This window comes from Mauremys mutica, chromosome 3, assembly GCF_020497125.1.
Source record: "Mauremys mutica isolate MM-2020 ecotype Southern chromosome 3, ASM2049712v1, whole genome shotgun sequence".
In the NCBI taxonomy this organism is placed as follows: domain Eukaryota; kingdom Metazoa; phylum Chordata; order Testudines; family Geoemydidae; genus Mauremys; species Mauremys mutica.
The window spans coordinates 9340437-9365861 of record NC_059074.1 but is presented as its reverse complement, the minus strand read 5'-3'; the positions used below and the strand labels follow the sequence as shown (position 1 = coordinate 9365861).

At 46.2% G+C, this 25425-nt stretch overlaps 1 protein-coding gene across 2 annotated transcripts in view; it reads left to right on the top strand.

Annotated features, from left to right (window-relative positions):
• INTS9 (integrator complex subunit 9) overlaps window positions 1–21716 on the top strand; it is an 88583-nt gene extending 66867 nt beyond the window's left edge. For both annotated transcript variants that reach the window (XM_045011890.1, XM_045011891.1), the window contains exons 12-17: window positions 1356–1527; window positions 4469–4593; window positions 6402–6569; window positions 17749–17847; window positions 19527–19664; window positions 21243–21716. In XM_045011890.1, coding sequence (XP_044867825.1) covers window positions 1356–1527; window positions 4469–4593; window positions 6402–6569; window positions 17749–17847; window positions 19527–19664; window positions 21243–21419 — 879 coding nt within the window. In that variant the 3' untranslated portion in view covers window positions 21420–21716. The remainder of the gene's footprint in view (window positions 1–1355; window positions 1528–4468; window positions 4594–6401; window positions 6570–17748; window positions 17848–19526; window positions 19665–21242) is intronic.
• Window positions 21717–25425: the final 3709 nt, after the last annotated feature.

The following is a 25425-nucleotide window of genomic DNA, read 5'->3' as shown; positions in this document are numbered from 1 at the left end:
TGGATCCTCATTTTACAGAAACCAGAGGCAGAGGAAATAAAGCAAAGCTCTACTCTGAAAAGTGGCTTCATAAACTTTGCACTATCTTACTAAGGGGATCTGCCCCTTGTGTGTATTCAGTCATAGCTGGCTGACCTTAGGGAAAAAATGTAATTTTTACTGCATTTCTTTTAGTCTGGCAGAGCCAACCTAGCTAAGAGAGGGCAAGCTGGAGTCTGTTCCTTCTTGTGGCTCATCAGAAGAGGTTTCCTGTGATTTGAATCTGTTACATCTAAATCCAGTAGTGACAGATGTTGCTCAGGGCAGAATTTCTCAGCATTAACATGACCTGCAAAGAACCCATGTTAACTCTTGGATCCCATAGTGTGTTCAGTGAGACAGCAGCTAGAAAGAGCAGCTTTTTACCGGTAAACTGAAGATACTTTACTCTGGAAATCATTGAGAAGTACTACATGGGGAACCTCTGCAGAGCCACCTTTCAGAATAGTATTACAGGAAGTCAGGAGCATAACTCTGAAGTTCCCAGGTCCAGTCCTGTGCTCAGCTCTCCAGACCACACCTCCCTCAGAATGTTTACTGCAACAGTGACTCAATGAGCTCAAGTCTTATGGAATATATGGGAGTGAGCCGTGTATGTTGTGTTGTGAGCAAGACACGAGAAGTCACTCTTCCGCTCTACTCTGTGCTGGTTAGGCCTCAACTGGAATATTGTGTCCAGTTCTGGGCACTGCATTTCAAGAAAGATATGGAGAAATTGGAGAGGGTCCAGAGAAGAGCAACAAGAATGATTAAAGGTCTTGAGAACATGACCTATGAAGGAAGGCTGAAAGAATTGGGTTTGTTTAGTTTGGAAAAGAGAAGACTGAGAGGGGACATGATAGCAGTTTTCAGGGATCTAAAAGAATGTCATAAGGAGGAAGGAGAAAACTTGTTCATCTTAGCCTCTAAGGATAGAACAAGAAGCAATGGGCTTAAACTGCAGCAAGGGAGGTTTAGGTTGGACATTAGGAAAAAGTTCCTAACTGTCAGGGTGGTTAAACACTGGAATAAACTGCCTAGGGAGGCTGTGGAATCTCCATCTCTGGAGATATTTAAGAGTAGGTTAGATAAATGTCTATCAGGGATGGTCTAGATGGTATTTGGTCCTGCCATGAGGGCAGGGGACTGGACTCGATGACCTCTCGAGGTCCCTTCCAGTCCTAGAATCTATGAATATATTATAAATAACCAGCTATATTCTCTGTGTGTGTGTGTGTGTGTGTGTACACACACACACAGACATACACAATAATATAATAATAGCCGAGCGTAGATGTGCAAAAAGTTGGTAAAGTCTCATTATTATTTTATTTCAGCTCATTCAGACAAACAAACTGAAGCACTATCCCAGTATCCATGGAGACTTCAGCAATGATTTCAAACAGCCGTGCGTTGTGTTCACTGGACATCCCTCCCTCAGGTTTGGGGATGTGGTGCACTTTATGGAGCTGTGGGGAAAATCTAGCCTTAACACGGTTATATTTACAGGTAAGTGAAGTGCTGTTCACAGTATAGAACTGATAATGTGTCATACGTTGTTGTTGGACCAGATTCCGAGGGCCTCCCTCGTTCCCCAATTTGATGACTTCAGTAGGAGCTTGTTCAAGTAAGGCTCTCAGGATTGACATTGACAAATAATTTATACTGCATTTCATTCCTGTTAGCCCTGTGGAGTTGATTCTTGCCCTGCATAGCCAGTCCTTGCCTTTTGTAAGCAAGATCTTTGTATGTTCTGCAGTAAAATGCCTACAAGAGATCGGCTCTTGGATGATGAGCAGTTGGCTCAAGCTGAGCCCTGCCAAGGCAGAAGCGATGCTGATTGGAAAAGGGAAATGCTTTGATGAGCTGGCCAAGACTTTGTCTCCAACTTCCATCAAAAGCATACAGCCCTTTTTCATCAAAGGGGGCACAAAACCTCAGGCTCCTCTTAGACTTCTTGCTACTCTGGGATGAACAGGTGGACTCGGTTTCCAAAATTCCTCCCTTTACCTCTAGCTTGCTAGGAAACTTCATTCCTGCTTTCTGGCCAGGGACCTAGCCACAGTGATCTATGAGTTGTCACCTCCAGGCTGGATTACTTTAGCTGACTGTATCTGAAGCTGAATGTGAAGATGATACACAGGTTCCAGCTGGTCCAAAACGGGGCGGCCTACTGTCTCCCAGGCTCAGGCACTGAGAGCAAGCCTTTGCTCAAGTCCTCCACATTCCCCTTGTCAGTTTCCGATGCCAGTTCAAGGCCTTGGTCCTAATTTTCAAAGCAATTAATGGATCAAGCTCCTGCCGTGTCAAAGGCTGATTGTGATCTATGAACTACTGGGACCGGTGCATTCCTCTGTGACAATGCAAATCCCAGAGCCCAGGACAAAGCACATGAGAGCTGGGAAGGAAACATCCTCTAAGGAGATCAATCTTCCAGAGGTGATCAGAGTTTGACCATCATTAGGAAATGTTGCAAAGCCTTCCTCCTTGAGAAAGCCGTTCCACCATCCCTGCCCCAAGCAGAGTTCTGGCCCTCTACTGGGAAAAGTGCTAGAGACTCCGCTTTTTTCTCTGGAAGGTGCCCTGATACTATGGTGAGGAGACAGCTCTGTAGACGGTCACGTGCATCCCCATTGGAAAGGCAGGGTATAGTCCCCCTATTAAACAGACGCTACATTTTGTCACTAATAAAAGGCAGAAGAGGCCTATTTGCAAGCAAAGCATGAGCCCTGTGGAGTGACTGGCTGTGGATTTTTGTACCATACTCCCGTGTTATCTGGGTAGTCACTCCATCATTAGCTGCTTTAGCTCTGATTCCAATAGCTGGCAACACTGCCATATAGCAGCACACCGCTTTGGAAATACCAAACCTCACTCCTTAATTTGGGGCCAGGTTCTGATGTCCTCACGTTGATTAGTACCTTACTCCACAAGTAGTCCCATGGAAATCAATGCAAGTACTCGTGCAGTAAGGTATTACCCAACATGAGCAAGGGTAGCAGAATCTGGCCCTTACTGAGAAGGTGTTTCATTCTGAGCCTTCCTGCAAGGAGAAGCAATTGTCCCATCAGATATAAAATGTAGTCGTTTTGAGATCTGAATGAAATAGAGCAGGTTCTCGTATTTATATAGCTGCTTCACAATGCTATTAGGAGACCCTAAAGCTGGTGGCCAAAGCTTAGTGCGAGTGAGCGTCGGCACTGACCCAGCCTACGTGAGACCTCCTGAGATATGCAGCATTGCATCCATTGTGGTTTCTTATAGTGAGTTTAGTTCAGTCAGGATGTCATTGACAGCCCTGCGAAGATCAGCCTATTCTCCAAACACAGGGGTAAGACAGTGAGGGAGCAAGCTTTTCCACATCCTTCCCCCAGCGGGCCCTCGGGTGAAATTGAGGCACAACCCAGCATTGTGCCTCACTGCCAGATTTCCTCCCCTACTTCTCCACAGGTGGAGGAAGTAATCCACAAGAGTTGGGTGTGTGTTTGTTTGGGTTTTTATCACCATGTCTCCTAACTCTGTTCTGAATCGTACTTACACTTCCACAGTTGTTACCCAGGTGGAAAACTATAGTCTGAATTTTACTAGCGTAGACAAGACCTAGGAGTGTGATGGAAGTTTGTGGAAAGTTTCTGACTCTCTTTAAGTACATGCCCAACAAGGATGCCAGTTAGTACCAGCCATTGTGGGTTTAGTGAGGAAGCACCAATCCCCTAGAAACTCATCTGAGGTCACTACCAAAAATCATATAAGCTGCAGAACAGCCATCTGATGACAGCAGCTTTCAGTCACTACCACCTGTGCTAGAATGCACTGATAGCATGGAGGTAAAAAAGGTGAATATCCTATTCTATTGAGTGCTGTCCTGAGTTATCCTGTTCTCTACAGATCCTCTAGGATTATGGTAGAATATTTATTGAATAGTTCCTTATTCTTCCATGAATCTAATACTGACACCCAGCCTAAACTAAAAGGAATAATTATGAGGAAAATGGTGAAAATGTATTTGCTGAAGGTGACACTTATGCAAAATCATCTTGAAATATGAAGTGTTTGTGTTGGATTTTTGTCAGGCTGAGAAACCAGGCCACTCAGGTGGGTTTGTGATACTGAAAATGGTAAATTGTGCTTTTTTTTTTTTTTAGGATCTGATTAAAACTAAGAGATGCTGTTTTTGTCTTGATTAAATTTGTTATAGAAAAATCAGGCAATAATGCTTTCAGATGAAATGGTGCTGCTCTGTTGCTTGATTGAGCTAAGACTAATTGTGGGCATAATTTTCATCAAATTAACTGAAAATAACTAGGGGGAAAAAAGAAAAACCCATAAGTGAATTAACATTGCCAAACGACAGCTTGTCTAGACTAGGACATGGTAATAGGGAGAGGAATTGGGCAATCTTTGTTCTTGAGACATCAAATATCTTCTGCACTTTTTTTTCCTCTCCCAGAGCCTGACTTTTCTTATCTGGATGCACTGGCTCCTTATCAACCTCTGGCTATGAAATGCGTTTACTGCCCCATCGACACGAGACTGAATTTTATTCAGGTGTCCAAGTTACTCAAAGAAGTCCAGGTAATGAAATCTCTCTTGCTTTCCCTTTATATTTATACACCTACACCCACCCACCTAATGGATACTTTCACTGTGGATGATCTTTATATTAAAGAAATGACTCTTTCTGTTTTCTTGTTTTGCCAAGTCTCTAGAAGAGAGCACACAGCATATGCCTCCTCTTCTAATAGCCTGCACTGAAATGTGTACAAAATGGCCACCAGTCTCCAGACAGTGGACTTAAACATTTAATGGCTCACTATGCAAAGTAGCAGTAGGTGTGTAGCATAAAACATCACGCATTTCCAGGATTGAGCCTCTTAGCAGTTTATAAATGCAATCATTTTTCCCTTTGAATCTTTCCTGCTTGTTTAAATATGCCCTGGATGTGTGTGATAAGTATTTATGGCCCAGAAGTGCAAAGTGTGCTGGGTTCCCTCAGCTTCATCAACTTCAGTTAACTCCACCATTGCCTGGTCCCTCAGGCCTATAATCACAGCCTCCTCTTTGATACGGATACTGCACTTTCTGGGCATTCACATCCAGGCCATATCCAAATGCTGCTGCTTCCTTTTTTCTCTCCGGCCAGACTGCCAGAGCTCTTCTTCAGACTGACATCTCCCACCTTGGCTACCACAGTCTCCTCTTCAGTCTTCCCGGCATCCACCTCACCTTACCCCACCCCTTTCTATTCAAAACGCTGCTGCTAAAATTTTCTTCCTGGCTCATCCCATCAGTCATGTTACCCCCCACCCCTCCTCCTGTTGGGTTCTTCAGTTGGCTCCCTCTTCACCACATCCAACACACATGATAGTGTGAGAGGCTGTGAAAGAATCATCTCTTCACATTGTGAGCTTCCCCCTTCACTCTGTGAATGATGGCAGATTCCATTGTTCGCTTCCCATGTTGCCCTCCTCTGATCAGTTCTCACAGACGCTGCCTTGTCCATCAGACCCACGCCTCTACCATGACCCCTCTAGTAAACAGCCTATTAGTGATCTGTTAATATATCTAGTTTAAAAAAAATCTATGAAGCCTCCAAATGGTCCGTTTGGCTAATATATGCAACCATATATTCCTCCTCCTGTCACCTTTGTCTTCTCACCCTCCACTCCCTTGTATTCTACACCCACCTAAGGTGACCAGATGTTAAGGGGAAAATATCAGGACCGTCGCGGGTGGGGCAGAGGAGGGAGACTTCAGCAGCAATTCGGTGGAGAGTCCTTCAGTCCGGACAGTCTTCGGCGGTATTTCGGCGGTGGGTAATAAACCTTGCCACCAAAATACCGCCGAATACTGTCAGCGACTGAAGGACACTCCGCCAAATTGCCACAGAAGACCAGGAAACAAAATATCGGGACAAATGGCGACCTGACCGTACTCTGGTCGGGACGCGGTCAGGACGCAGGACAAACTCCTCAAAATCGGGACAGTCCCGATTTTATTGGGCCATCTGGTCACCCTACACCCACCTGTGGCATTTTGTCCCTATTTCGAGTGAAAGCTTTTTGGGACTGTCTTCAGTTTTGTACAGTACCTTGCATAACTATTGACATTTATTTGTATTCAAATGCTGCCTCGGGACACCAGTCAGGGTCTGTTGTGCTAGGCGGTGTACAACACATAACATAACAGACTGTCCCGGTCCTGAACCACTTACTCCAATCCTGATTAAGGGCATCTGGATGCTGCTGGAACACAACTAATGTACAACCATGTTACAAACCTTATAATTGCAGTGTCGGTACTTGCATTATATACACCTCCTAAGGCAGTGCACATTGACAGTTGGACGTCTGTCTTCACCACCGTCTTCTCGTCTCTTCTAGCCTCTCCATGTGGTTTGTCCAGAGCAGTACACCCAGCCTCCACCCACCCAATCCCATCGCACAGACCTGATGATAGATTGCCAGCCGCCGGCAATGTCCTACCGCAGAGCAGAGGTGCTGACTCTCCCGTTCAAGCGGCGCTACGAGAAGATTGAAATCATGCCAGAAGTGAGTGACAAAAGGAAAACAGCATGGTGGCCCCTTGCTAACGCCACATTAGTCCTGATGCTCTGTGTCTGTAGTCTCTTCAAACAGAAAGGTGTTGCACATGTGACTTCTATTGCATATGACGGTGCAAAGCACTTCCCACTAAGCAGAAGGCTAGAATGAGAGGTGCTCCTGAGAGGGTGTTCACAGTGTGAATATATTAAGGTTGACGGAATTGCTGTGGGAAAGCTAAAAATGTTGATTATCCTTTGCAAGCACGTCACACGTCAAAGCACGTCACACATATGTTAATCCTCTGTGGATACCAGTGAGGTTGCCAAATACAGTCCCCATTTAAAAGATGGGTAAACTGAGGCACTGAGAAGCCAAATGATTTGCCCAAGGTCTGACAGTGAGTCCGAGAGAGAGCTGGGAATTGACAGTCAGAGCTACTGGCTTCTGTCTCCTGCACCACTAACTAGAAAAACCCTCTCCTTCTCTTGTGAAAGCGTGTTAAGGCACGCTAGCAAATGGCTTAGAATTATAGACTATTGGGGTTGGAAGGGACCTCAGGAGATCATCTAGTCCAACCCCCTGCTCAAAGCAGGACCAATCCCCTTATTTAGTGTTAACAAATGATGATTCAGTAAACTGTCTTAGAGTCCAATAAATTAATTGGTTGCTTGTAACCATCTGACATAGGCTCATACACTTTAAGGCCAGAAGGGATCATCATGATCAGCTAGTCTGACCTCCTGCACATCGCAGGCCACAAAACCTCACCCACCCACTCCTGTAATAGGCCCATATCCTCTGGCAGAGTTGCTGAAATCCTCAAATCATGATTTAAAGCCTTCACGTTACAGAGAATCTGCCATTTACACTAGTTCAAACTGGCCGGTGACTCCTGCCCCACACTAGAGGAAGGCAGCCCCCTCTGCCCCCAGACTCTAAGGTCTCTGTGAATCTGACCTGGGTGAAAATTCCTTGTTGACCCCAGTCATGGCAAACAGTTAAACCCTGACCATGTGGGCAAGACCCAGCAGCCGGAAGAATTCTCTGTAGAGCCCCCGCAGTCAGTGACCCATTTCCCCTGTTGAAGATATTTGCTAATAGCAGTCCCAGAAGGGCCATACGCCATTGTAAGGTAATCTCATCAGACCATTCCCTCCATAACCTTATCCAGCTCAGTCCTGAGACAAGGTAGGTTTTTTCCCCTCCATTACTACCCTGGGGAGGCTGTTCCAGATCTTCACTCTTCTGATGGTTAGAAACCTTTGTCTAATTTCAGGCCTACATTTATTGAGGGCCAGTTTGTTCTTATGCCAACATTGGCCCTTAACTTAAATAACTCCTCTCCCTCCCTGGTGTTTATCCCTCTGCTGTACTTATTGAGAGCAGTCATATCTCCCCTCATCATTTGTTTTGTTAGGCTAAACAAGCCAAGCTCTTTAAGCCTCCTTTTGTAAGGACAAACACAAAGCACTACACTTAGGAAGGGAATAATCTGTTGCACAAATACAAAATGGGAAATGACTGCCTAGAAAGGGATACTGCAGAAAAGGATCTGGCGGTTATAGTAGATCACAAACTAAATGCGAGTCAATGAAATACAGTTGGAAAAACCAGTGAACATCATTCTGGGATGTTTTAGCAGAAGTGTTGTTAGCAAAACATGAGAAGTAATTAATTATGCTGCTCTACTCAGCACTGATAAGGCCTCAGTTGGAGCAGTGTCCCATTCTAGGCACCATGCTTCGGGAAAGATTGGACAAATTGGAGAAAGTCCAAAGGACAGCAACAGAAATGATTAAAGGCCAACATGACCTACGAGGAAAGATTGAAAAAATTGGGTTTGTTTAGTGTGGAGAAGAGAAGAGTGATGGGGGACAAAAGTCTTCAAGTATGTCAAAGTTTGTTATAAAGAGGAGGAGGATAAATTATTCTCCTTATCCAATGAGGATAGGACAAGGAGTAACAGGCTTAAATAGCAGCAAGATAGATTTAAGTTAGACATTAGGAAAAACTTGCTGTCAATGTAGTAGTGGAACAAATTACCTAAGGAGGTTGTGGAATCTCTGTGATTGGAGGTTTTTAAGAACAGGTTAGATAAACACTTCGTCAGAGATGGTCTAAATAATATTAGTCCTGTCTCAGTGCAGGGGACTGGAATAGATGACCTATCAAGGGTCCCTTCCAGTCCGACATTTCTGTGAGTCTCCATTCCTCTGATCATCCTAGAAGACCTTCTCTGCAACTGTTGCATTTGAAGTTATCTTTCGTAAACAGGGGAGACCAGAATTGCGCACACAGTATTCCAGATGAATACTATTTATGCCTGTCACATTGATTAATAATGTATTAATCCTATAAACTATGCACAAACGTACTCTTAATATTAAGTGACCTGTATTCTAACAGACATGATGTTAAAATATTTTGACAATACAATCAGCACAGATGTGTCTGTGGATCAAAGGTGAGGCTGTTTACAAGCAGACTGTATACCCCATGGAAACGGATAAAAAAAAAATCTGTTTTTCATTGGAGGAAAAACAATACCCTTAGTGTTGACACAGGATGCAGAGCTACATGAGGAGCTGTACCTGAGTAACAAACTGCAGTAAGCCAAGCTCCTACCACCACCACATCATCTGTATCCAATTTGTGCCTGAATTCAGTTTTGTGAGGACGCAACCACCTGCTGAGATTATCCCTGGAGTTGAGGATGGGTTTTAATTGAAAAATATACTCTCAGATGCAACGTCACTGTGGCATGTGGATTTGTTGGAGCCATTTGCATATTTATTGGATCCTGTTAAAGCTAGGGCTAGTAAAAGGTGACATATGTTGAGAGTTGTGACCAAAACAAATCTTGTGTTAGCAGGGTGATATTCACCCCTTATGCAGAGAGCCAGATCAAGAGCATTTAAATTCTACTGTCAAGTTCTGGGGCTTCCCTTCAAGCCTGAGGGTTTGAGTGGTACCTATTTCTTGGCCTGGCTCTGCTCTGGGGCAATATCACCTGTCTCTGAAAACAGCGAGGCTAACAGCAGAGGAAATCCTGCAAAAAACGTTATTCAGACATTCTTGTATTCTAAATACATTCCTTTCAGAAAGAGGAAGGATGGCCCACTGGTTAGGGCACTGGCCTGGTACTTGGGAGACAAATGTTGACGTCTCTGCTCTACCACAGACTTCCTGGGTCAACTTGGGCAAGTCACTTAGTGTCTCTGTGCCTCAGTTCCCCCTCTGTACAACGTGGGTAATAGCACTGCACTCCCTAACAGGAATGTTGGGAAGATGAATACACTAAAGCTTGTGAGGCTCTCAGATATTCTGCTGATGGAGTCCAGATGACTGTGTGTCAGAGAGAGAGATGCCAGCTGTGTTTGTTTTCCTCTAATATGCTCGCCCACAGGCTTATTGGCAAGAATATTTGCAGACACCGCCATTTTTCTTTTCCAGCAAATACCACTAGTTGTAAAACTTCTAGTCACACCAGAAACCTAATTCAAAGCTATTTGTCCATTCAGGGCATGGAAACGTCCTCTGTGACTAATCGGAACACCCTGAGTTTTAAAGCATGGCTGCCAAATGCTTGAAGCCAACTCCTCGTCAGTGCTGAAGCTGAAATAGGTTCATGTGAAACATCTGTCGTAGTTTTGAAACACGCCTGGCTTCTGGGAAGCCTGATTCTTTGCAGAATATTTGTAAACAGAAAAGAGCCAATGGGATGGATTAATTGGTTTTTATGAATAGTTCACCCAGTCTGGGGTCCAAATAGGAACCCAGAGAGAGTTCTGGAAAGGACCTCCTAGAGCATCGAGTCTGTTACCTGGCACTTGTGTGGTACCACAGCCTGTGCAGTATATTTCTCACACTGTGCAGCTGACCTCCCTGAGAAGGATCCAGCCTCTTCAGTGAGACTCTCCGACCAGCCATGTGAAAAATAGTGAGGAGAGGAAGAAGGGGAATTGAAATGATTGAGCTAGTGTCAGACAAAGTACCAACAAAACTCACCCCCTTTTTGGCGGCCTCAACCGAGACCAAGAAACTGAATGGGCCATGGAGACTGAATTCCCAACATATCCCTAGAGCTGGTCCCTCCAGGTCAGGTGGGAAGTACACTTGGGGTGGGATGTGATGAAGCTTGCTCTGTTGACCGTTAACCAGTGGAGAGAGGGCTTCAGTCTCCAGAGGAAAGATAGCCTATGGGCTAAGGTGCTAGGTGGGAATTGGGAGATCTGGCGTCTATACCTCCCGCTGCCACAACTTGGGGCTTTCTATGCAGTTTTTGTAGTGCTTTAACTGTACCTGTTTAGAAATTAGTATAGTTTGAGGTACAACTCCTCAAGGGGTACCACTGTAAAAGAGCTTTTACTGGTATAGTTGTGTCCACATGAGGGAAGGAGGGGGGTGAGAGAGAGAGATTTAACTATATTGGTATAAAATCACACCCCAGGATACCACAGTGGTGAACTTGATAGAAAACCCTACTAATAAAGGGCTGTCAATAGGGCATCCTTCACCAGCACTGAAATGTTAAGAGAAAATGGCATAGAAAAGATTTTGTTCATTCTCTAAATGAACGTAATGCTGGTGAAAGGTGCTGAATTGGCAGTGCTAAAGACTGAATTCTCTGGCCACCCACACAAGTGCCTCTGCTGAGGGAGTTAACTTTCTCCCCCTGCACTGCCAACATACCTCCAGGACGACCCAGCACAACCACATGGAAAACGAATTCTGTCTTCCTGGTCCACGCAGTCTGTGATCTTTGAGTCTCTCAATAAGGATGGATGCCAGTTGGCGCTAATCACAACTCAGGCTATGCAAATCCCTGACATCTTTAAGAGTGTAATCTCTCCTTCTCCGTATCGTCAGCCATGCCCTCTAGTACAACTGATCTTTAGGGATCATTATAATCTTCAAAGACCTGGGAGGAGGGGAAATTGCATGCTATGTTTCACCCCCACTCCTCCCCCCACTTCACTTAACATCCCAGAGAACTGCCCCCACTCCACCTTTTGGGAGTTGTCATAGCCCCCTGCTGTTATGATCCCGGAGAAAAGACCAGTGTGTTGCTCCTTTGTTGTGCAGAGGAGTCATTAGTACTTGGTGTGGAAAGGTTTTCCCCTTGCACAGATGAATTACCGATTTCAGCCAGGGTTTATGCCGGCTTCCCAGCCATGTGGAAGATTTCAGTGTCAGAAGGTGCCTGCAACATTCCCATCTTCAGGGACGGCCATTCGGGGTCAAAATCACACCAACAGTGGTCCCTGTATGGTGGAAAATCTCAAGCGACGGTGTAAGTGGCAACACCACCTGCTTGTCTGGCGGTGAATACCACCACCCTGTGTTGTGTGGGGGCTGGACTGCCAGAGGGAGGGGTATTGTACAGCTCTCTGCATCAACATTGTGAACCCAGCCTGTTATCTTTCAAAACACAACTTAAACCAGAGGACAAACACTAAAACCTGCTCTGGAAAGCACCAGCGTGTAAGTGTCTGTCAGCCATTTCCCTTTTTCTCTAGTACATTAACTTCCACAGACTTTCAAACTGTACAAAGAGGTGTGTCCAGATTTGTCTCCTGATTCTTCAACTCTCTTGTTAAAAGTGAAAAACCCATGAGTCGTCATGGTCCCAGTAGCAACAGAACGGCTTCGGTGATGTGTGTGATGAAAGGAGGCTTTCTGTTAAAACCGCTTTCCTCCACATCCCCACCCAAAAAAATCTTCTCTAACCTTTCTAGGGTCAGATTCTGGTCTCTTACACAGGTGTGAATCCAGGGCGGTCAGTGGCGTTACTGTGCATTGAGATCACTGTGACAGAGAGGAAAATCTTGCCCAGTAAGACTTTTAGATGTTAATGGGATTTACACTTAGTACAGCCTTTGTTCAGCGAGTGTTTGACTCTCCAGTGGCACAAGGCTAGGGCTGGCTCTCCGGAGTATTATGGAAGCATTTTTGCCTTGTTTAACTAATCTGTTCCTTTGAGCGTCTGCATGTCACTTTAAAAAGGCAGCTTACTGGAAATTGGTTAGGCATTGTCTGTTCACAGGAGAATGGAAAACATCTTCTGGAGCAAACAGAGACATTTGAACAGTAGCCTTTGAGCAAACAGTGAGACTCCAGTTTAATTACAATTTGAACGATGATGCCTATCGCATGATTTCGGCAGCAGGCTAATTGAACGAGGGCTGTTTTGTTTTTAAAATCTTCTTCTCTTGTAAAGCTCATTGGGGAAAGGACCGGTGCTGCTGTATGTGTGTGCAGCTTCTAGCACAATGGGGCTCTGGCCTTGGTTGGGGGGCCTCTAGCAGCGCCCCAGCCCTAGATGAACTCCCCTTCCTGGGGACTCAGCAGGCTGCTGGGTGGTCCCACCACACTGGACCCATTTGCTCTGAAGTGTCCCTTGGTCTGGGTGGCTCAAGCTGTACTCTTCCTTGGTTCCCTTTTCCTTCGGAGAGAGAGAGTGAGATCAGTAAGGTGCGGCCTGTCTCAGACCTTGCTCCACTGAATCTTATCCCTTCTGGCTAAACCTTCCTGTGTGCTCTCTTGTTTAGACCAAGGCCTGTTCCACTTGCAGAAGATGGGATAAAAGGGGAAGGTACTGGATTGAAATTCACCACTCACCGGCGGGGTCTAACAAATCTTTTTATAGAGGGAAAACACTAGGAAGTAATGATCAGTTTCTCACAAGTGGGAAGCACCTCTGGACACTCTCACTGTAGTCCCCTCCAGCACTGGACAGGAGACAGCTTCAGCTGATAACTTTTTGTTCTCTCTCTTTATACCTATGCATTAGTCTTTCATTTCTGTTAACTCCCTTCCCCGGTCAGACCAGGTATCCTGCTCATCCCAACCAGTTTCTTCTAGCTATGTGCTTACTTTTATCATGTTTGTGGGAAAGACAGAAGTTAATCTGTGATGTCTTACAGCACAGCATAAAGTCACGTGTAAAACTGTTAAATCACAGCAGGCTTCTGTCAGGCCTAACCAAACCTTCACTATCAACAGAAGTGAAGTTGCCTATAAATGTAGGCATAACCAATCAGGGAGGGTGCTAATTTTATATGGATTCACCTTCTAGGTTAGAAGGCTGTGTGAAGCATGTCTTGTGCACGGCCTGGCCTGGGGAGTATCTTGGCCCTGTGCTTATCTAAACTCAGGAGCTACAGTTCTGGCACTTGATGGGTGGGTGGGGAAATGGAAATGATTGGCCAGTAACTAGCTTAAAAATTTACTACAAAAGACTCATTTTATCCTCAGTCATTGTACAGCCCCTCGTTGCCTTCAGTGGGATTCTGCCTGTGAACTGAAGGTAATGCATGGCCTGAACTGAAGTCCAATGACCGTTTTACCTGAGAAAGGACTAGGTCAAGATTTAGGATTTGACCCTCAGCCTGCATGTACCTTTATCGTCCATGCCAACAACTGTAGCTGGCCATCAGCAGTGTTTGGTATGCCAGATCCTGTTCAGTTGTGGGAAATACAATCCAAAGCGAGAGATTTGGCAGCAGTGTTTGCTAAGAAGTCACTTACGCTACAAGGACTTACACTGCCATCTACGTGCAAAAATCACAGTAGTGACACTTCCAAAAACAAATCTCTCTGCAATTCTCCTAGTTCGCGGGGCTGCACTCTGGCTCGACACTAGCAATCTTACTCTTTTAGGGGTTGATTCTTTATGGTAAAAATTAAAATGGAAACAGACCAAAAGAGAAAAGTAAAGAGTGTGAAACTAAAAGAGCAGCAAGCCACACTCAAACGTGCCACCTCCCAATCTAAAGGTTGATGACATTATTCCCAGGTGCTACACTAGTATTGATTCTTCCCAGGCCTCCGGCAATAGGAACATGGAAGGAAATCAGAACACTACCAATGTTTTCATGTTAGTAACACCACGCAAATGCTCATCTGTGTGTAGGAGGCTGACCAGTGTAATGCTAGTGCTCAGTGTTTGTGTGTGTTTTTCCATGGCTTCCACAATGCTAGTCCATGGCGCTAGGGTTGAAGTAATGACTGGGAGGTAGAACTTTCCTTCTTGTTCGATCGTTGGATGTGACGTAATAACCTTCAGTTTGGGTCATTGAGCTTCCATACTAAGGGTACGTCCATACTACCCGCCCGGGTCGGCGGGTAGCGATCGACTTCTCGGAGTTCGATATATCGCGTCTCATCTAGACGCGATATATCGAACTCCGAACGTGCTCCCGTCGACTCCGGAACTCCACCACCGCGAACGGTGGTGGCGGAGTCGACGGGGGAGCCGCGGACTTCGATCCCGCAGCGTCTGGACGGGTGAGTAGTTCGAACTAAGGTAGTTCGAGTTCAGCTACGCTATTCGCGTAGCTGAACTTGCGTACCTTAGTTCAACACCCCCCCCCCCCCAGTGTAGACCAGGCCTAAGAATCAGCCAACTCTCGATCAATGGAAGATGAGCCAGTATCATAGAGAAGTAAAAGTGAATGGCTACTGCAGAGCGTCGTTGACTGTTAATGGCTCAAGTGTTGCGATTTGCTGTCCCCGCGTGTTTAATACTCAATAGAGGGGAATAGCAGAGTGCTGCAGTGACAGAAGAGGCACTCTTAGAACTTTCATACAAGGCAGCTCCTTTGATTTAAGAATCTCTTCCTTTACAATAGTTGTCACTTTTCATTGTGTTCTTTGTTAGAGCCAGTTCTGTATTGATTCCAGAGTGCAAAGGGGCAGGGAGAGAAAGTGCCTTCGATCCCTTCAGAGTGCAATGCGTTACACCGCTGCAAGCATAGCTATTTTTAGCTCTGAGGCCAGATCTGAAGCTGTGGCTGCCAACATACGGCTTTTCTTTTACATTTTGCTACTGAGGCCTATATGTGTGTCTATTACTTTCCAGTGGAAAACATCGATCTGTCCCTTTTTAAGCCGGTGTTCTCAAATTTGTTCATAGGATGGGCTGCCTCTTAATAGTGACACTGGGTAAGATTTTCAGAAATGTTTAACGTTGGCCTAAATGCTTCCATTGAAGCCAGTGGTAAAACTCCCATTGCTTCACTGGGAGTGGGGTCAGGCCAAGGCTGAGTGCTTTTGGAAATCCCACACATCGCTTCTGTTCAAAATTGTATGGATCATGGCCTCTACCACTTGCAATGACATAACATCCTTGCAGCAATTGCTTCCATAGGAAAGTATATAGTACCCACCTCCTTGCACTGTGGGGAGGTGGCATGGTATAGTGGTTTAAGACAGTCCCCTGCTCTTATTCCAAACTCTGCCATGGACTTGCTGTGTGATCTCTAGCAAGGCATTGATTAACCCCTCTGGGCCTGGACTGGGAATAATCCCCATCTCTGTGAAATGCTGTTTTTCATGCATGTGAACAGTGTGGTAGCGGCAAGACCGCTTGTGTTCCCTTGCTATCAGTGTACCGGAGATGCTTGGCTATAGAGGCCCGACTTTCTAACGAGCTCTGTTCCCACTTAGGCATGGAAATGAGTGGCTGGAGTTTCAAGGGAGCTCGGCACCCTAGATGCTAAGTCCTTCTCAAAATCTGGCCCCAGTCATGGATGCCGAGCAGAGGACTAGGCTCAGATGAGAGAAATCTAGTGGAGGTTCTGTCCACGGCAGGCTGACGTGATATCGCGTGGGATATGGGGGTTACTACTATGGGGAAATAGTGAAGTCAATCCCTGCCCCTTCCAGTGAATGGTCATGCTTACCTGTTGTTACCTCATTTCACCATCTGGAGTCCCAACAGCTTCTGAATCCTGAGAACGCTACTAGCCATCTTGGGCTGGCTAGTTTGCAGCCCTTTTCCATCAGATTCAGGAGCTCCCATCCATCCCTTTGGTACCTCCACATTGGATGACTGCAGTGCCCTCTGCTGGGGCTACCCTTGAAGACTAAGTGGAAAAGTCAGCGGATGCAGCATATAAATCCTCATTCACTTTGTGCTGTTTGTGGCAGGGACCCTATCATATCTGTGCTCCAAGAACGGCGTTGGCTTCCAGTTCACTCGTGCAGGTCAAGGTGTTTAGTTCTGATCTCCTACGTACATTTACGGCTTGGGTCCGGCGTACCTCTTTTTATCTGCCTGGCTCACCAGCATGTGACATTCAAGATGCTTGTGCTCACAGGTCCTGGATTTGTATGTTTAGAGGCTGCTGGCCAATCCCCCAACTCAGGAATTAATTTCCCCAACCACCTTGGTCTGGCAGGTCCTGGGTCTGCCTGCCCACTCTGCAAGGCCTGTCAGTTTGCTCAGACTTCCCCTGCAGAGATGTGCTGAGTTTTAGATGGCATGGGGACATCTCTTTAGACAGTGACAGTAAGTTTTATATGAATATCAATCTGTAGGTGATATTAGCATTACAGATGGGATGGGTCATAGAATCATAGATTATTAGGGTTGGAAGGGACCTCAGGAGGTCATCTAGTCCAACCCCCTGCTCAAAGCAGGACCAATCCCCAAATCCCTAAATGGCCCCCTCAAGGATTGAACTCACAACCCTGGGTTTAGCAGGCCAATGCTCAAACCACTAAGCTATCCCTCGCACCTGGGGCCAGAGACATGTTGATCATATTTAAAAAATTGATGTTTACCATGAATGAGAAAGTTTAACAGTCTGTGACTAAAGAGAAAGGCCAGCGGGAGGCTAGAGTGGGTGACTGAAATTTGCTCCTCATGTCACTTCCTAGTTGCCCACCTTCTGCAAACCTCCGCATCCACAATGCTGACCAGGGAGCATTTACTGCCACATCCTCCCTCCAAAAACTAGTGGGCAATGCGTATTTAAAAGGGATGCTGTTGACTGAAATTCAGACCCAATCTAGAGGTTGAGTGAAAACAAAAAGCAAAACAAGCATTTACATGCAATTTAACAAGCTGGTTCCAAACAAATTCAGCTTCCCCTCCAGACTCTGTGGTCCAGACAAAAAATTAGGTGTCTCTTTAACTCTCCATTTCATAAAAGTTGCCCCTGGATACCGAAAACCCACTTCTGAGAGCGATACAAAAGTCAATAGCACTGAGCCGCAGAAGAGGAGAGAGACGAGGAGGGGGGATGCCAGGTAGGAGTGCTCTGTCACTGCGCCCTGGTCTGTGTTTACAGTTCATTAGTTCGTGTTAAAAACATCAGGCTGCCAATTTAAATCGCAGCTGGCTTGGTTGGAATTTAGAGATTATCACTTGCTAAACAAAATCCTTTGTTTGCTTCAGCTTGCAGATTCGCTGGTGCCCTTGGAGATTAAACCTGGCATTTCCTTAGCAACCGTTTCTGCTGTGCTGCATACTAAAGACAACAAGCATGTGCTTCAGGTACGGTATGATGGGGATCGGAGGGAACTCTCCATACACAGGGCAGCCCTGGCATCTGGGTCCCAGCTCTTCCCATGTGGCAACCCCTTCAACTAGCACCTGTGCCCACACTGCAGCAGATGCGGTCAGATGCTCTCTCCTAGTGCGCATGAGCCAGGCTGGACTCCTGGATGAATCGGATGCGGAACTGAAAGTGAGCTGCTTCTAAATCTCTGTGCGCCTAGTGGAGATAAAAGGAGCAGAGGGATTATTCATAAGGAAAGGCCACAAATCACATTAGTGTCTGTCCCTAGTACAAGTACTTGTATCATTCAGTCTTTCACAGTGGATGGTCATGGAGTAGAAGGTAGACAGCCTTAAAACACTGCAGGGGGACCCCTGTCCCCTAAGTGAATGAACCACCACACTGGGGTTAGACCAGGGGTAGGCAACCTATGGCACGCGTGCCGAAGGCGGCACGCAAGCTGATTTTCAGTGGCACTCCCACTGCCCGGGTCCTGGCCACTGGTCCAGGGGGCCTCTGCATTTTAATTTAATTTTAAATGAAGCTTCTTAAACATTTTAAAAACCTTATTTACTTTACATACAACAATAGTTTAGTTATATGTTATAGACTTATAGAAAGAGACCTTCTAAAAAAACATTAAACTGTATTACCGGCATGCGAAACCTTAAATCCGAGTGAATAAATGAAGACTCAGCACAGCACTTCTGCAAGGTTGCCGACCCCTGGGTTAGACTGTGAACTGAGGTTCTCCAATGCTCAGCTGGGGAGAGAATCCTTCCCCATTCTGGCTTACAAGAGTAGCAGTTCTGCAGCTGCCACAGCACTGCTTTGTAGGGGGAGGCAATGTCTAAATCAATGAAAGCCAAGCCCTAGCTCTTCGCAGAGAACCTTTGCTGCCCTCCTGAGCTCCTCCTGCTCATAAAGGAGCTGGGGCTTGTGGGCTGCTCTTCTCCCCCTCCGAGCCTGAGAAAAGATCAGCAGCTCAGGGGCTACCCTGCTTCCTCCTCCGTTCCTGGGAAAGGGGCAGTGGCGCTTGGGCTGCTCCGCTCCCTTCCTCCCCGCCAGAGAAGGAGCCGGAAGCTTCCCAGCATGACTCGGCGTACTTCCCTGGGCAAACTTCCTAACTGCTCCAGAGAATGCTTTTCCAGGGCCTGCCCATGCAAAATCCCTCCCTGTAGGTTGACTTTTGTGATACCAGTGAGAAGCGAGTTACTGACACCGTTAACACCCAGAACCCCCAACAACTAGTTCCTCACTCGGGATTTGCCAGTGCAGCCTGACTTGTGTGTGTGTCTTCTAGGTTCGTCAGGGTGGGCACGGCCTCGTTTTGTCTTGTACAGCACTTGAACAGAGACTGTTGTAGGTGCTAAATCAATAATAATGGTCTAAACCTTGAGGCCTGAATCTGCAAGAGCAAGTGCTCAGCACGCTCCTTTAAGGTGCCTCAAGATGGGCACCCAAAATTGGTAATTGCTTTGAAGATCCTGGCCCGCCAGTGATGGTGGGGCAGTGGAATCCAGGGTCAGTTTCCTTGTCTTCCCTTCAGAGCTACAACACCCCCTCTCAGCTGTCAGGGTAAGAGTCTGCCCCTCCCCACCACCTCTCACCTCAGGTTACTAATGCTGTAATTAGCTTTTCAGCTGCTCTGTTTACTGTGCATTCTTGCCTTTAGCCCCCTCCAAAACCCGCACAGCCCCCAGCCAGCAAGAAGAGAAAGCGGGTGAGTGACGACGCGCCAGAATGCAAACCTTTAAAGCCGTTGCTGAGTGGCTCCATTCCCATGGACCAGTTCGTGCAGACACTGGAGAAGGTAATAACATTGTTTCCTGTAGCATGGAGGTTCAAGGGGACTTTCCCAGAGCCCAGAAAGCCAGTGTGGAGCAGGAAAGGGTGGTCCAAAGGGATATAAAAAGACTGAACAGGGTGAAGGGAAGAGATAATAGATATCCTGAATATGGGGGTGAGGGTTCTGCTGTCTGCGAAGTATCTTCCCAAGGAAAGCAATGGAAGCCCCATTTTATCTGTCATTTTAAAACTATGTTGGACAAATAACTGCAGGATGCCACTGTGAGGAGCCATCCTGCTCTCTCATGGGTGGGGAGGCTCGATGGCCTGTCGAGTCTCATTTTGCTCTTCTTTTACTGTTCAAATACCTTTGCCCCCCACCAAAATTTAAAACTTTTCTGAACTCCAGCTTTGTGCTCCGGGCACCTCAGTAATGGTGTCTAGCCATGGGAGTTGGGCATAGCATCACGTAGCCCCAGAAGGGATCCCCGCTAACACAGTGCTTGTTAAACTGACAACCTTAAATAATGCAGGAAGCCTCCCAACAAATTAACCTTCCTTCCTCTCTCTTTCTCCATCGCAATGCGTGTTCTAGATCATCCACTGGTTTCTGAGGTGTGGAAGGGGAAAAAAACTATCAAATGAACTAAGGAGCAATTAAAGTTACTGCATTGATGGAGCACTTCATGTCCTCCTTGGCTCCACTCCTGAAAGAGCCAGGTGTTTAGCTGGTGGAGGAGGGGAGAGGTTGTTTATGGTGAGAACAGAACAGAGCTGCACTGGTAGGGAAGGGAGCAATGTCTAGGGGTTAGAACAGAGTACTAGAAGTCAGAGTTTTATTCCTATACCTGCAACTGACCTGGTGTGTCATCCTAAGCAAGTCACTTCGGCCAAAAGTTTCAAAAGGGCCAATTAACTTAGGGTGCCTCTGTTTTTGGAGGATGTCTTGCGATACCTAGAGGGCCTGATTCTCTCCCTTCCCCCTGCTGGAGGTGCTGAGCTCCCACAACTGCATTTGAAGTCAAGAACATGGACATGAAGTCCACCGCTGAAGGTCAAGCCCAGCTGTCTAAAGTTGGGCACCCAAAATGAGTTGCCATTTCTGCACATTTTGGCTTTAACCTTCCTGTACCACAGTTTCCCCATCTATATAATGGGTATAATACTTCAGCTATAGCTACACTGTGCTTTCATCAGTAAATTGTTGCCAGTCAGGAGTGTGAAAAAATACTCCAACAAAAGTTTTACTGACTAAAAGCCCCAGTGTGGATAGCGCTTTGTCAGTGGGAGACTCTGTCCTGCCAACGAAGTTACCGCCCTTTCTTGGAGGTGGTTTTATTTTGTCGGCAGGAGGTGGCACAGCTGTGCTTCTGTAAGGTGCACAGCGTAGACATAGCCTCAGTGTTTATCATAGGAATTTCAGTAGGCTTATAACTAATGCTTACAAAGCAGTTTGCTACTTACAGCAGCTTTCGGTCCTCCTTCTTCTTGGTGTTACAGAATTTGAGTGCAGAGCTGTGTCTTTTATGGCCCTTAAAGCCTCCCACCCCCAAATATTTCATTCTAAATGTGAGTGCTCTTTCTCCCCGATCCCCATCTGCAGCATGGTTTCAGTGATGTGAAGGTAGAGGACACAGCAAAGGGACACATTGTGCTCTTGCAAGAGGCAGAAACCCTCATTCAGATAGAAGAGGATTCAACACACATCATCTGCGACAATGACGAAACGCTCCGGGTCAAGCTGCGGGACCTGGTTCTCAAATTCCTTCAGAAATTCTAGCGCTTCCCCGACGGAGATCCAGCCTCTCCGGAACAAGGAAAGCAAAGCAGGCCTGTGAGACGACAAAACTCCAGAGCAAATGTAGCAGCTTCCCCTGGGGGAGACGCAGAGAGCACCTCTCTGATTTCATAAAGAGCCAGAAAACTTCTCCCGCGTGAGGAAAAGGGGGGAGTATTTTACATATAATTAATTTTAACCAACTTTTTGCAACCTGTCAAACCAATTCCCTTGCTGTAAATTTGGGTTTCGAGCCTCTCGGTAAGAATTGCAAAATAAAACACATGCTGTATGTTTTCATCCAGGTGAAAATGCTACCTAGAAACAAACAGCGGTCCCAGGTTACCCTGAACACCATGGACCCTGATCATCTGCCTGAAAAAGCTCATTGCAGAAGTCTGCCCATGTGGCACTCGTTACTGAACGGGGGGTGGAAGGGGAAGGGTGTAAGTTAGTTACTTTTTACCATATGTGCTGTCTGTTTCCTTTTGCTCCGATTGGCCAGTTAAACCAGGCAGTTTTATTTTCTGATCTTTTCTGCGTTTGCACCATGCTGCAGTCACGTTTTCATTCCCCGCATGGGGTGAGGCAGGGGGATATTTATCATCACTTGAGGCCAATTTAAAAAAAAAATGGGTGCCTAAAACTAGTCTCTTGGGTTTGAAGTTAGGCATTTAAAGAAGTACCCTGATTGCCCCTCCGCCTTAAAAGGTCAGTGCCCGCAGCAGCTCATGGTGAAGTCGCTTGTAGTTCAGAGAAGTTGAGCTCCTTTGACCATCAAGGTGCTTATTTGGGTGCCTAAATATGGACTTAACAGCATAACTTTAGATGTTCCCAGGCACAAAAGGAAGTTAGGACTCCGCTCCCATTGTGCTTAACTCTTGTTTGGTCCTTCTGAAAACCTCCCCCGTCAGCCTTAATTTTCAGAAATCTTGGCCTGAAATTCTAACAATCACTTGACCGATTCCATTCATATCAGGGTTTATGAAACTTCTCCCTCCTGCGTGTGGGGGTCTAAACTCAATTAATAGTGCCACGTTTGAAAGCAGCCAATGTATCACATTTCACACCATTGTTTTCTAACAGGATTTTGTATCTCCTTGGAGTTCAGAAAACCATAGGAAGAATGCCAAAGCAGGGGCAGATTCTGTGGTTTGTCAAAGCACGTGCTTGCCCATACCACATTTTGTGCAGGTGTGCGTGCGTGTGTACGTACATACACTTGGAAAATACAATGGCCTGTAGGAGATGAAAGCAGTACAGAGCAGCTCCATAATAAAAAGTATTTATTTATGCTAGTGCAGCTTCCAAATTGCATTTTCTACCCTTTAGATTCATGTTTGATGGGCTGGAGAGGCTCCCGCAGCTACACCTTTGCTGGGTGCATGTCAGGGCATGTGACAAATAGTGTTATTAAGGTGATAAAAACTGGTTCCAGTAACATTAATCCTAATAAGAGTTTACAACATGTGCAGCAGTTCGGCTTCTTTATCATCCATCTAAAATGGGATAAAAGAACTGGATGTATTTCACCTTGTAATTAAATCTCCCAAAAAGATTATTCTTTACACACAAAGGCTGTGTGATAAACTCATCCGAGTCGGAGAGGAAAGGGAGGGAGGGAGAGTGTGTGGGGAATACGTGAGTCCTTGAAAATGTCTGTCATCTGGGTAACTACACTGGCTCCAGTGTTGAGCCTGAGTTCCAGGGTTATGTTTGAGACTAATTTGCATTGATAATAGCAGGAGACTTTAAGGAGCTGGATTCTCAAAGTTGAAGCTTTGCATTAGTGCTTGCTGAGTCAGCCTGGCGGGAGTGTCCCCAAATCAGCTGCCAGCCGGCAGACAGGCCAGCCAGATATTAGTTTCTCCTTGTCACTGCCTCTACTGTGAGTGATTTAGTGTGAGGAAATTAAACTCAAGGGCCTGCCGTGTAATCCCTCAAGGAACCGCCTGGGAGTTCAGGAGCAATAGCAGAGCGCAGTAATTAGCAATACGGGGATGTTATTTTGGGTCCTGCTGTCACCATGACTAAGTGCAAGTGGTGAAGGAAATTGGTTTGCTGGGTGACGTAGATCTTAAAAATCCTGCTCAGTGTTGTGCTGGCGTCCACTGACTAGAATGTACTTTGCGCACTGTGAAATTGCTCAGTGTGTCTTTTAATTACAGCTGTGTCATGCTTTGCTCTGGAACTGGGTTCCAATCCCCATTGTAGGAGCTAGTGTGGAAGGGAGCATGCTTGGGGGAAGGAAGGGGCCTATTCCTGATGCCAAGTGATCTGAGGGCTGATGAGCAGAGTCTGGGTACTTGCAACTCCCATTGGTGTCAGTTAGAGTTCTGGGTGCTCAGTTACTTTGACTTTTCTTGTGCATCCATTTCACCACCTGCAACTCGGGGATCACGATACCCAGCTTTTGGTAAAGCGCTTTGAGGACTGTGGATTCAAGGTGCGGTTGGTTCACGGTGTTATCCTTCTCCTGTTGTGTAATGAGGGGAAGGGAAGTCGTGTTTGCTGAAACACAGGACTGGGATCTGGCTAATCTTGCAGACTGGAGGGAAATAGTTCCCTAATCAAGTCATCTGCTTGAGGGAATTGTATGGCCTTGGTTATGCAAAACATCAGCCTCCATCCCCACGGACGCTTCTGGCCTTAAAGTCCACAATGCTGGGGGCAGTTCCAGACTCTGCCACAGAGTGGGCGATGTTGTCCCTGCAAGGCCCCAGGGATCCTTCCCTCCTCCCCCACCCTGCCTCCTTGCTTAAGGCATGAGAACTGCATCATATGTCTCCAAACAGAAGAGCCTGCTATTAAACTAGACCAGGGATTGGGAAATCACCTGTATCCACCATGGAGTTCAATTTCCCTTCAGACTCCCAAGCGTTCTTAAAAACAACGAGGAGTCCTTGTGGCACCCTAGAGACTAACACGTTTATTTGGGCATAAGCTTTCGTGGGCTACAGCCCACTTCATCAGATGCATGGAGTGGAAAATACAGTAAGCAGGTATAAATATACAGCACATGAAAAGACGGGAGTTGCCTTACCAAGTGGGGGGTCAGTGCTAACGAGGCCAATTCAGTTAGGGTGGATGTGGTCCATTCCCAACAGTTGACAAGAAGGGATGAGTATCAACAGAGGGAAAATTACTCCTGAATAAAGACTGGGAGTGGCTGGGTCACTACAAAAATAATTTTCCCTCTGTTAAGGCAACTCCCATCTTTTCATATGCTGTATATTTATACCAGCCTATTGTATTTTCCACTCCATGCATCTGATGAAGTGGGTTCTAGCCCACAAAAGCTTATGCCCAAATAAATGTGTTAGTCTCTAAGGTGCCACAAGGACTGCTCATTGTTTTTACTGATACAGACTAACTCGCTACCCCTCTGAAACCAAGCATTCTTAATTTTGAGGGTGGGAGGAACTGGAATTCAAAGATGCAATATTTTCTATAAAAACATTGTATGTTAGCAGGGGCCCAAGGCTGGACACATGTATTAACCTACACTGATTATGCCATGACCTTGAAAATAATTTTCTCCTGGGGTTCTGAACACTTCTCTGGGTACAATGCCACCGTGAGATGAAATCCTGCTGTTTGCAAGATGATTTTTCTGTGCCAGTGGCAGCGCTCCACGGCAGGTCTACACTACAGCCCTCTATCTGGCTCAGGGCTTTGCTACCGCTCTCAGGGAGGTGGATTAACTACACCAAATGGAGAAGCTCTCCCATCCACATAGTCGTGTCTTCACTAAAGCACTACAGCTGCACCCCTCTGTGAAGACAAGCCTTCCGGTGTAGGAGTAGCTTGAGACAACACCACTGGGAATCCTGGCTACTGAGATGCTGAGGCCTCCCCTTGAGCAGCTTGAGGTCATCAGAAAGGGTTGGTTGTAATTGGACTAGTTTATCAAATACGCTGAAGTTGACCCCGGTTTAAAAAGGCAAGTGGCGGTAAAAGCAGCAGAGGTTTGAGGGAGCCAGGTGAAGCCTAAGCAGCTGGAAGCCTC